Source organism: Chroicocephalus ridibundus, chromosome 3, assembly GCF_963924245.1.
Source record: "Chroicocephalus ridibundus chromosome 3, bChrRid1.1, whole genome shotgun sequence".
Taxonomy (NCBI): Eukaryota; Metazoa; Chordata; class Aves; order Charadriiformes; family Laridae; genus Chroicocephalus; species Chroicocephalus ridibundus.
This window is the reverse complement of record NC_086286.1, coordinates 33,248,828-33,262,075: the sequence shown is the minus strand read 5'-3', so window position 1 is coordinate 33,262,075 and position 13,248 is coordinate 33,248,828. Positions and strand designations below refer to the sequence as shown.

At 37.9% G+C, this 13,248-nt stretch overlaps 1 protein-coding gene across 1 annotated transcript in view; it reads right to left on the bottom strand.

Moving 5' to 3' along the window:
* Positions 1–13,248, bottom strand: part of RBKS (ribokinase) — a 70,170-nt gene that overhangs the window by 18,996 nt on the left and 37,926 nt on the right. The window contains exons 7-8 of the mRNA XM_063328661.1: positions 11,458–11,549; positions 1,572–1,760 (exon numbers count right to left, since the gene is read on the bottom strand). Of these exons, the coding sequence (XP_063184731.1) occupies positions 1,572–1,760; positions 11,458–11,549 (281 nt within the window). The remainder of the gene's footprint in view (positions 1–1,571; positions 1,761–11,457; positions 11,550–13,248) is intronic.

Here is a 13,248-nt window from a genome sequence, read left to right as displayed (position 1 = left end):
TGTTTCTTCTTCATCACTTCTGTGTGATGTAGAGAAAAACTTTAACACTAAGCTTTGATAGCAATAGTGGATTTACCAACTCAGAGCAAGAAGCCATACTGCCAGGTTCACGAGGCGTTGCTCCCAAGCTAATAAATCCTGCTTCTGGGCAGCTTTGGGAGCTCTGCCTTTCACTCCCTTGGCACTTCTAATTCTGTGCTAAAAGCAGGCAGAGGCGGTTTCGTGTCTGTAGTCCCCTACCATGAGCCTTATGCCCAGTACAGCAGAGCGATGCCTCCCTTAAGCAGAACTTTAGGGCATTTCAAAATCAGCACTAACTTGAGGTCAAACTTCTAAATGACAAAGGGGCAAAAGAGGAAAATAAAGCCAAAGTATCTCTGTTTCAGAGTTAAATTGAAAAGGATTAAATTTAACAGTGAAAGAAAGCCTTGCACAGTACCAGCACATCACAGTCCAAATCTACGAGTGATCTTCTGTTTTAGACAAAGTGACTTTATTCCTAGCTCTGCCACTGCATGCTACCGAGCTAGGTAATTTCAGTCCCCTATGCCTCTGTTTCCTCATCTTTTAAGCAGTTGCTTTCCTTCTTTGTGAAGCACTATGAGGTCCATGGCTAAAAAACATGCTACAAGTTATTATTAATGCAATTCAGATATGGAATGCACCAGATGGTAAAATCTCCAGGATTTTAATGAACTATTGTAACAGAACATATGTAATATGACGTTATTATAAGAGGCATTTAAATGTATAGTTAGTACATACAACGTGACCTGCTCTGCTCTCAGTAACTCCACTGGAATTATTTTGGATTTATGTCAGATAATACTAGGAACACAAAATAGCCCCATATGTGCAATGTGGTAAGGTTTTCATAGCAATGCTATCTTAACTATTGCCTGTCCTGTTTTTATTTTTTGCTGGAGATACTGTATGTAGTGGTCTGATACAGTGTGCTTTCTGCATTTAATTCTGAGCAGCAAGTAAAAGTGCCCTCATGTCAAAGACTAAAATGCCTCTGACCAAGTCCTCCCTTCCCTATCATCATAAAATAATCATCATGCAGCTGCAAGAACTTTTGGGTTTTTTCCCACTATATTCTGTAGTAATTATGTCTTTGATCACCTTATGCTAGACTTGGTAAGCAATTCATGCTTGTGTCAGAAGAACCAAACGTTCAGTTTCAGACTGTGAGGGCAGTAGTATCTCCTTTCTCCCACAGCATTTGAGTTCTGGACAAGATGAATTATATGACAAAAGTGAAAAAACAGGACTGCCGCTCAAGCCACTGGCATCACACATTACAGTCAGAGACAGATACTGACTTCAGTAAAGGAGGAACATGAAGATACTATCAGTATGTATAATGATTCTAGCTCATCTACAACACAGACGATAAAACTCAAGTGAACTGACATTTAATATATGAGAGGCTGGAAGCAAGATATCAATTTCACATCATAAATTAGCCTTTGTGCTAGTGCCCAAAGATTTGGCTGATTACTCATTGCTTTCCCTTAGTGCTTAAGCAGTCTTTTCCAAAGAAAGACAGTTAAACCACAAAAACGTACCGTAGTGTCCACAGCCCTGACCTTCCCAGCAGGAACGTGCTTTGGAATGGGTTCTTCTACTGATATCATCATGCAGCCTTCTGCTCCAAGAGTAACAATTACGAGCTTACACCCTCTTTCTAACAGCATGCGTCCCACCTTTTCAGCATCTTCAAGGTTGCCAACTGGGATGCCCGTTAAAATTTCTGCCTGGAAAATAACCCACGCAAACGAAAATCATAATCTGACAGCATTCATTTTTGGAGAACAGTTGCATTTGAAAACAGCATTTAATATCTTTTTCAAGTGTGTATTATAGGATGATCATGAAACCACTTCCTACGCTGATATTCAGCTACGTCTTGCCCCTCGTTTGAAATCAGCATGTACTTCAGGCACAGCAGAATAATGGAGAGCAGCCTAGGCAGAGATGCAGGAGGCATGGGTTCTGTTCCAGCTTCTACGACTTGCCTGGCATGCAACCCTTAGTAAAATTGCATTTCTCCCACATGCCTCAGTTTCTTCATCTGTGAAACGGACACAGTGACACCGCCTTGGCAAAAGCATTTTGTGGTCTAATGTGAAAAACTCTACATGGCAACTTGGTCACTATTGTTGGGGGATATTTATCACTAAGTGAGAAACTTTTAAAATTCTTGTTTAAATTCTAGTGTTCAGCTAGAGAGAAAACACAAGGGAAAATCTCGTCAAGGAAAAAAAATAGTTGCTCAACTTTGACCACTCTGTTTACTTTAATATGTATTTTTAGACAGGAATACCTAAAAGTTATTTGAAACCCTCTTTAGTAATGGGCAAAGGCCCATTACAAGATTATATATTTGTGTTATGGCCATGCCCATAGGCCTCTGTCAAGACTAAGACTTTTCCGAGTTGGCTCTGTACAAACACAGATAAACTCTTCTTCTAACAGATGGTGACCTTAACTCAACTTCTCCCAGTTGGCTCTTAAAATTAATCTCTTCTAGTTCCACCCAACTAAGAGAAAAATTTCCCAAAAATCTGCAACGAAGACTCCAGAATCAAGCATCCTTTTTGACACTTCATACGTTTTTTTTGATGGCATAGCATTGTCAAATGGCACGTACTTTTTCTTTTTCCTTTGGCAGGGAAGAGAGCAAGAATGAAAGGGAAGAGAAAATACAGTGCGTTTTATCTGAAACAGTCTAGCAGGCAGTACTCCTGCATAATACAGTATGCCTTTAATTGTAAGCAAACAGGCATATTATAGTTTGTTGTCTTTACTGAATCTTGTCCTGCTTGCCTGAGAAGGGGGAAGTCCTACTTTATCTTCTACCACAACGCTGCTGCTGGACCCTGAAAAATGCAGTCTGAAGTATTTTCAGATAACCGCCTAGTAACTGGGCATAGCTTCCCCACTCTTAGGGCTTATTTTCAGTGGAAAACTTACTTTGGAACCTATTCACCAGCTACACTTCCTGACCTCTGCTGCACAGGCAGCTCAGCTTCTTGGGAAACAGCTGCTGAAATATTTCAAACTACCTTCCTCTCCATTACTGATACTTGAGTCCAGTGCACACGCGTCTTGATATAAGGGGCTGTAAACTACAGTGATTAAACAACTGCTCCACGAAGCATGGGCCATGCCTGTAGTAAAAAGAGGGAGGGCAGACAGCTGTTGGGGACAGGAACAACTACAGCCATCCCAAAGTGAACCGCCCCCAGCAGTGAGTCAGCGCCCGCTGCTCCCCACTGTCATTTCCTGTGTTTCAGCCAGACCCAGGAGAGAGAAGCCACCCTTAGGCTCTGAAGGGCCAGATTATGCCAGCACAGTCCCTAGAGTTTATAGTACCATTAGCCGAGTACTTACTGGTTTTAATTTTCAAACTCACAGGACCAAGTTCTGCAGTCCCTACTTACACAAATTCACAAATGATTTCAAGTGTTGTTGATGTGATTGCTACAAGGCAGAATCTGGTGTGCCAGGCCCTGGTGGGTAAACTTCTGCACCGCAGGGGCAAGGTGTGGTTAACACAGACACGCAATTTAAAACTAGTTTTTTTAACCACACCGATCCCAGACAAGAATATAGTAAGCTTTAAATTGCGAGAAGGCAACTAAACCTATCCAATTTTCTCTTTGGCATGTCACCATGCTGCTCAAACTTCTCTTGCAGTACAAACTATACATGCAAATTAAACCTATTTCAGCTTTTAAAAGGTTATAAAAGTATTTTTAAATTTTTAAGAATTTTAATTTTTTTTTTCAAAAAGTATCTCACAAAACCTTTTGAATGTATCTTCTTGCAAGGCTTGCAAGAAGTCAATACACCAATAATGGCTTTGGAGACACTAGGGATAGATAATAAGTATTACTAAAATATGTATATAGTCTATTCTAATATTCAAGCATCTAAACAGTCTGTGTCTCATCATGAATTTTAAGATCTCTGGAGCAGGAACTATGCATTCCTGTATTCAGAAGACCTAGCACGTCACGTTTCAAGAAAAAAAATGGCTTAACGCAAATCCTTAAATGAAACTGGCTAACTGAATTTCCAGTGTACTTTGTGATGGGCAATGATTCCAAACGTTCTACTTATGTTGTAAAGTCTCCAGGATGAAAGTGGATTTGGTTTTGGTAGAGAAACAGTAAACATAATTTGGTTTTATTTACCTGCTATTTGCACCTCCGTAGGCTCATGAGCAAGGTAAATGAAGGGCTTAAATATAATACTCTTCCTAGTGAAAAGCACATGCTGTATGCTTAGCATTAACATTGCACCCCTCTTTGTGATTGCCGTGTCCCAAGTCAACAGGATTTTTTGCTTGGGTAGTGAAAGAATTGTTCTGTGACTGATATGTGAAACGTTTTCAGGAATCTTTCTTTTTTATCTTTACACGGCTTATACCAATAAACAAAACTATTTTGGACAGAGTCTGTACAAAAGTAGATCTTCAACTGCTTGAAACCACTATCATCTAACTCATCTACAGCAGGATGGTAAAACTAAAAAACACTGGAACAAGCTGGAAGAACCATAAAAGCAGCAGAAGCCAGACAGATTCTGTGCCAATAATTAGAGATTGCGGTAAATGTCAACTGATGTTAAATACTGTGGTGAGTTTTTAAGTTCCTCCCTTCAGTAGAATCTTATTTAAAAAACAAACTGTGGTACAATTGAAGGAAATAACTAATGGTTATGTAAAGAAAAAATTAAATAACAATACTAAAAGCCCAATGTGGACATTTGCCACAGTACTGTACGAAAGAGCAGCAAATTAAGAATTTTATTTTTCTGCAGCTAGTCTCATAAAACTCCTCAGTTAAATGGACCTATTAAAGCAAGAGGACATTCCACAAAACTGCTGTAAGAATAAACCTATGACGGATATTATATAATTAATCTACACATAATTTTCTTAATTTTGTTTACAAAAGTGCAAGAGAAATTTAACTGACGCTTTTAATTTAACTGATATGAAGGTTCTTGGCCATAATCCTCGCTAATCTTAGTTAACTCTCCATGTCTCTCTGGACTGTGGAGTCTAGTCGCAGTAAGTTGACACAAACCAGCTACAGAAAAAAGAGAGTCCTGGTTTTTTCCCCTTCCACTGCTGTCCAGATGGCCCATTCTCTTATGCCAGCACAGCCATTTATGTGGCCAGGAAACAAATTGGATTGCAAAGCAGGTCTGTGTTAAAATTAACACCACCCCCAATCCCACACCACCCCCAAAAGGCAACAACTAACTTCTTTCAACAGCAGTACCAGTTTACACTGGCTAAAAGCGAGAATGAAACTATGATATGAACCTTTGCCAAGTGTTCCTAGCTGTGGGGTATTTGGGGCAGCCTGTGGCTTACACAGCCACTTTCAGGGAGGTGTTCTGTATCCTCTGCTTGGCATTTGCAAGACCAAATCTACAGCATGGTATCTAGTTCTGGGATCCCTTGCACAAGTTAAGACACGGACATATTACAACAAATCCAGTGGAAGGCCACCAAGACAGCCAGGGGGCCAGAGGCCAGGACTTACACGAAGACGCTGGGAGAAGCGGGTTTGTTCAGCCTTAAGAACACAAGGCTAAGGGGAGATCCAGTTGCTGTCTACAACAATTTAATGGCTGGGTATAGAGAAGATGGAGCCAGACTCTTCTTGAAGGTGCACAGGGATAGGGTTAGAGACAACAGGCACAAGCCGCAACATGGGAAATTCCAGTATTAGGACAAGCTTGTTCACCACAAGGGTGATGAAGCAGTGGAACAGGTGCCCAGAGGTGGTGCAGTCTCCATCCTTGGAGATCCAAAACTTGACTGGACAAAGCCATGAGCAATCTGACCTAAACTGTCCATGCTTTCCCAGGGTGTTGGATTAGAGACTTCCAGAAGACTGCTCCCAACTTCTCTGATCCTCAGCAAATACAAACTGGTGAAATAACAAGATGTGTTAATTCTTTGGGGAGCATTCCATCATTTGGACTGCTTTTTGTGCACCTAGCACAATAACAACTTTGCAAATATTGCCAGGTACTGCTGGAACAGAAATAATAAATAATAATAGGGAAACTGTGCCAGTTTTAAGGCACCTTTAAGGCACCACCTAAAACTACATATGATAATTTAAAATATTTTTAATTTAAAATATTTAAACACAGTAAGCCAGTTGGCTACAAACTTGGCTTGTACCTTCAGAGATTTCTTCGAGAATGACAGAACAAGAACTCAATCTCATTAATTCTAACACATGCAAACAGTCCCAAAGAAGTAGTGAGACAGATTTGGTGTATAAGCAATTGCAAGATCAGGCCACAAGCCAAGCTAGTTCCAGTTGTTTCAAATTATAAAATTTTTACATACATGCAGGCAGCAATACTTATCGTGCTAGAATAATTAAAAACTGATTGAAATGAATTGGCTTGAAGCTATACCCTCCTCCCAAAAGTAACATCTTTCATTTTAGACTAAATATGGGAAATTTCATAGTTTCCAGCAACCGATAAAATGGGGTTTATAACAAAGTTGGATTTAAAATATACTGAGAGTTACTGGCAATAGTAGCTTTCCATTACTTAGAACAGAAAAGGCAAATTCAAGAGATGTTCTGAAATATTTTAATTCTAAAGGGCTTATTTTTGTTTTGACTACTAGAGATGTCAATTATTTCTTCTTAAGAAAGGCTATCCCTAGTATTAATCTCTCTATATTAATAAGCAGTATCTTAAATGTCCTAATGCAAGACTCCAGATATAGTTTTATAAACTTGATATTCATTAAATCTTATAAAAGTCAATACTGTGTCTTGATTTTGGACATACAAACAAGAATTTCCATTATTAATATTTCTTCCAAAATGATGTTGCCTCTAGTAATAGACAATAACACTTAAAAGTAAATAGTATCTTAAATAGGATAGTATCTATTTTTCTATATTATTTTTATACCTCTTGCAGCTTTATTTAACAAAACTAGCAGTTATCTCATATTTAGTTGTACTGCTTTCTACCACTGAAGCCCCAAAGTATTCTGTTAGCATTTAATTAAATCTTTGCTAGGCCTTTCTTATTTAGATCAGAAGTCTGATACCCATTTCACATTAGGGAGAAAGCAGTTACCAGTTTTGCATTCAAAATAGCTTGACAAACTAAATCATTTGCTGTAACCATTTAGGAGTCTTCCTTCTCCTGAAGGGTTCCTCGGTATTCTTTGAAAGGAGAAGCAGCTGTTCTTCAAAATATGTTTAGGACCACGTAAAAATCGCTGATGTGCAATATATTTGGGTTCCTAACCTGCAGGGCTGTGTAACTGCATGCACACACTAAATAAGAAAAACAACACATGAACTGTATTGACATTGTGGTTGTGCCTCGAGCCGTACTGCAGCAAGGAACCTCACAAATACGTGGGAAAAAAATGGTAAGTATTCCAAAGAGCTCATCTTGTATAGGGTTGTCTCTTTTTCAACATTTATAGATGACTGAAAAAAACAACCCTTGGTTTTCACTAAGATGACATTAGATACATTTTTTTTCATTAGAAGAATTAAGAGAATGGAGAACTAGCACATTCCTGCACAAACCTCAGGGATTAGGCTGTGCTACATCTGGGAATTAACAAACTAGTCTCAACAAGTTTGATCTTTCTGGGAAAAGATAAAACTGAACTACAGGCTAAGCAAAGAAAGAACTGATAACCTTGCAAGATTTGTTCTGAGTTTTTTTGTTCATGAACCACATAAAAAGAAAGTAATGTCAGACATAAAAAAAAATATTATTGCAACAAGCAAGAGTGAAAAGAACAGCTTGTGAAGAGCCTTCTAGACAAACTAATGGTAGATAATTCACTGATAGTATAATTTTGTTTGCTTCTCTCTAGCACATAAATCCATAAGAACAAGCTGTGCTGTTATACCAGATACAGCATGTGATTTCATTAAATCCTAAAGCATTTAATGAAGGATGGCGTATAAAGCGTGATGTTGTATTTGATACTCTCATGTTTGGGAACCAACATCCCATGGCTCTCTGAAACTATAGCTGACTTTTTTAAACTTTTATTCTGTGATAAAGGCTTCACAGACTAAAACTGCTGACCTTCATGGCAATAAGTAACAGGAACTTCTGACCCAGTAATAATTCAGATAATCACAAGGACTACCCCCTTTTCCTCATCTTTAACAATACAAACACTCCACAGAGTATATGAGATGTCTTAAACTAAATGGCTAGCTTTCTGTTCTACAGCTAACATAATCTTCTCCTACAAACACATAATTCACATAATATCCACAAACCACAGGATTTTATCACTTGAAGGTATTTTTTTGTGAACAAGATAAGGGCATTTTGGTAAAATTGTGTGATATATACTTGTAAATTTAAATGACTAAGAAAGCCAAACCAAGCAATAAAAAAAAAATTAAGTGTAAATTTAATCTTGTCTTAGCATATACGTCTGTGTTAAAAAGAATGTTTTAGAAGCAGTTGAACTGGATAGCTCTAAAGAGTTCACCTTTAAACTCAAGATGATTTATTAACTATTTAAAAGATTTAGTAAACATAAAGCAGAAATACATTAGTTTTTTTCTGGTACTACCTAAAAATCCCCCCCCAAAAAAAAAGATCCCAAAAGGGGTAAGGCTGGAACAGAAATAGCATTTTGTCTAGAAGAAAGTTATTTGAGACTTAGAAATAGCAAGTAGGAGGGGTAATGGAGCTGGAAGAGAACATCTCAGGAAGGCAGTTGTAAGCAGCACATTCAATACATTTGGACATAAATAATAATTAAAAAAAACCACCATAAAATAAGAATGGACATAGTGGCTCAGAGCAAAGATCTGTCTTATCCAATTGCTCTTTTGTGACCGTGACTGCAATAAGTGACTGAGGGAAATAAAAAAAAAGTCTAAAAAGATCTTTTCCCAGTATATATTCTGGATCATCAAAGTCTTAGGTACTTCCTTATTTAAGAAGATGAAGGAAATGCAGATGTAGTTGGTTGAATGGATGAAGTTAAAAAAAATTAGAATTATCTTTAAGATTTGTAGAATTAACTTATTGCTTTTAAGTGCCATACAGAGATGTGACTGGTAACCTTTATTTGGGTATGTAAACACTTATCTCTATATCAAACTTCTCAAGTGCATACATTACAGGGAACTGAAATTAAAGAAAGTCATGAAAGAAAACAGAAAACAGATGGCACATGAATATATAACAATTACTAAAAAAACAACTTTCAAACTTGTGACATAAGAAAAACAAATGCTTCATTCTTCCTCTTTTCTCAGCAAAAAGAAAGGAACAATGGCAATAGTTCATCCCTGAAAATCAATTCAACAACAAATCAGACACACGGAGAGGACGAAATCAAACAGAATTGATTATTACAGTCGTGCTAATGTAGTTGATTGTAGGTTATTTTTAAAAGCAAAGGTATTTATGTGCCATTCTTATTCTCAGAATATGCTGTAGGAGTCCCACACTTGGATCTGTGCTCCCATGATATGGCTGGCAGGAACTTCCATCGGTCTAACATTTCCATAAATTCAGAAGAGATAAGCCTCGTTAACAGTAGAGAGCAAGTTTCTGTGCCTGACTGTGCATACAGTGATCCCAGCTATCTTCAGATGCTAATTACTTTTTAAAAGAAAATAGCAGAAAAGAATGCAAACTGTACCCCCAGCTCTGCCAGAAAGTTAGGTGAGTGAGCAGGAATCTATTATAATTATACACCTGTATTTCTTGTTCTCCAAATAGAAGTAATTTTCTTTTCTCCGTGTGGTGGTAACAAGAATACACCCTGGCTCCAGCAAGCTAAACTTCTCAAAGAATGTCTCTTTCAAGACTGTCCTCTAGCAATAAAGTATAACAAAGGGAAAACTTCAACATGTGTTGCAAAGAGCAATGAGAGAAAAGTCAGGAATAGACAAGTAATGAAAACCAAAGTTTTGTTTCTGACATATGGGGGATAAGTTTTCAAGGGGGAAAAAAACCCTAACTAGTGACATTATGAAAAAGCAAACAACGAATGACATTTACTAAATTGGTGGGAGAGTATGGGTGTTCTCAGCCCAAAATGTGCGCCGTTGCATCATTTAGCCAATCCAAGGGCACAGTCGAGGCAAAAGTGCTTTCTGAAAGCATGAAAACACCATATGGGTGTCCCGCAAGTCCCCTGAACAAGAATAAATATTTTGCCTTAGCATTCTCTTCATCACATATAATTGAGTTCTGATGGCTGTTGGGCAATGTCTGAGCCACAAACGATATCACTGCCAGTTACACTGGAAATTTTGCAGTCCAGAGACCTGAGGAGCTGTGGCATCTCCCGCCTTGCTATTTTGCCAATTCCTGAATGCTCTGGATTATCTGAACTTGGCAGGCACATACTGAAACATCCCAGAATAAAATTCAGATGTCCATTTGGGTTACTTAGACCGACTCTTAAATGCTAGAAGACTTGTGAACTGAGAACTTCTGCTATGGTTTATGATGGGTTTCATCAGAAATTTCAAAAAAGGGTAATTGAGACTTGAAGAAAGTACTCTGACAGACATTGTCATCAGACAGAAAATCCCTTAAGTAAGCAGGGCCATGCTTTTCTCGTAGCTCTTCCCACTCCTCTCCACCCAAAGGTATCATGTTCATTGCAGAAATCATGTTTGTTGGAGATAACTTTAACTATGATCAGGGCATGGCTTCTATCCGCTATGTTGCTTCTCTCACATTCCTGTTTATATAAAAAGAGGGTGAGGGGAAGGAACACAGCATGCACAATGTTAATAAATAGGAAATTTAAACTAAGGCCTTATGAAATGAGCGTAATTTGTCTCTTGTGACAAAAATAATTTCCTTTGGGAAAAATAACACACTTGAATTAGAAAAGAGAGGGAAAGGAGAAAAAAAAAAGAAAACATACAGTTGAAGGGCCAGAGAAACAGATTCACTGAAAACAGATCTGACAGGAAGCTGCATATGAAGCTACTATTTACAATCTAGTGCAGCATGCGTGCATCACCTCCTGGCAAGCAACTTTAAAACTGTCAGAACACAATGGCTAGCGCATTCCTGCTAATCATATCAAGGGACCGCAGAACAAGGACAAAGATCTATTTTAATATTTACCACTCGGTGATAACATTTTAAAAGTGCCCTTTTATGGATTTGTTTTATTCATCTACTTGTAAGGAAGGCTGGACACAACTGTCCTGCCGCAAACAATTAATTTAATTTTGAGCGCAATTTAAAGGTATTCTAGAATATTTCTCTTTGTTCTTTAGGTCAGGAATCGAACTTGGCACCTCCAAAAGTCCTACATAAGAGGAGCATGCCTCAGTTTTCCTGGTCCCTATGCTGCATTTCTGAGAAGAGAATCTCTGAAATCTTACTGCTTAAGACTGCTTCTTTAACATGACATATCACCATTACCTCAGTTTCGTTGCAGCAGAAGATGTCAGAGTAGGAATAAAATTGTGGATCTAGGTCAGCAAGGGCTGGAGCTGGATTAAACAAAGTCTTTACTGAAAAAAAAAAAAGAAAAAAAAGTCTAAATCTCTAGTGTTTTAGATTCACAAGCCATAACCTGGAACACCACTGCAGTTAATTCACAGCCCCCAAAGTTTATTAATAACACACAAATGTCTCTCAGTTTCTGTGTCCTCATTTTATAGAACTGCTAAAAGTTTTGTTTATTAGATTGAAGTTCTGTTCTACTTCATGTGTAGGCACCTGTCATGATGGGAACATGACAGAGTAACAGAAAAAATAACAAGAAATCATTAAATTAAAAAAAAGGGAAAAAGGCCTTAGCAGTAATGTAATTCGTTTAACTGATGATGCTTCTTCCAGGTTTTTAGTAAGTTTTACAAGAACTGATTTAGTTCTAGAATTTTTTCAGTCTTGTTATCTGCATTTTATACATGAAGAAACAGGGGTATTGGAGTAATGAAGGACATGTCCAGACAAGGAGTTAAACGTGCTTCTGAATGTGTTACCTAACTTGTTCAAACTGCCACATTATAAAACTGTAGTGCAGATGAGGCACTGTATATTTTTAATACGCTATCTGGCAGAGCTAGACCTAAACTTAACACGTGGTAGAATATGTTAGTTAACCTAACTTTAAACTGTAGCCTAAGGCCCTGTGGAACAGCAGAAAAGGTTTGTCATGAGGACAGTGTAAGTGACTTACTCACTGTTAACACAGGAAGTCCGCAGACTTGGTTTCTCACTTTGCCAATTTTATGATTAATACTTCTATGTCTTAACCACAAGGCCATCGTTTTTATAGAAAGCACACTCTCTTACTTTAGAAATATTCCTTATAGTAAGTGGTCAACTTCCAACTTGGATGCCTAAATTTTCAGTCCTCAAGGCATATTTAGACCCTAAGCTATAGCTATAGCACACAATATTCAGACACCCTGAACACTTCTGAATCCCAGTTAATGCCCTAAAAGAGAAAGATGCACAGTGACTCCTGAAATCTGAGTACTGAGAAGTTTAGAAGGTGACCTTTTAGATTAATCCTGTGAAAGTTTTAGCTGTTGACTGTAGGCCTTTACCATATCTCTCTACCTGTCCCCTTAAAAAGAGTACTAAAGTCACAAAGGCATTTACTCAGAAGTCAGAAAATGCCAGGATTAGGATTTCCAATAAAATCTTAATTTGGCTCCCTTATATTATTACAATACAGTATGTATTATAATAAACTTTAATTATATGATCACATGCCACTGAAAAACAGCATGTGATCACATAATTAAAGACTGCAACATAATACATATGCAGAAAGGAGACAAATTAAGGTTTCGCAGGCAACCTTAACTCTTGCATTTCCTATTTTCTGAATCGCAACCCTAATAAAGTTTTTTTAAACACAAATCTTTAAGGTATACTTTCCTACATAAAACAAACACCACATATTGACAAAAAACCTCTGTCATGTCATATCATACTGGGTCAGAAGCAGTGTTGGAAGTGTTACACTAGACTAGTGTTACACTACACTAGTGTTACACTACACTAGTGGAACACTAGAAGTGTTCCAACTTGGGTTTTAAGTAATACAGACTCATCATGAACAGGCTGTAATACCTGACTATTCATTTACTCCCATATTTAAAATCTCCTGAGCAGTGGGGAGATAGAGGAACCCTAAGATTCTCTTTCAGGCTCTGAAGAAGAGTATGGCCTGTGAACAGGGTAATCTGGTCCCCC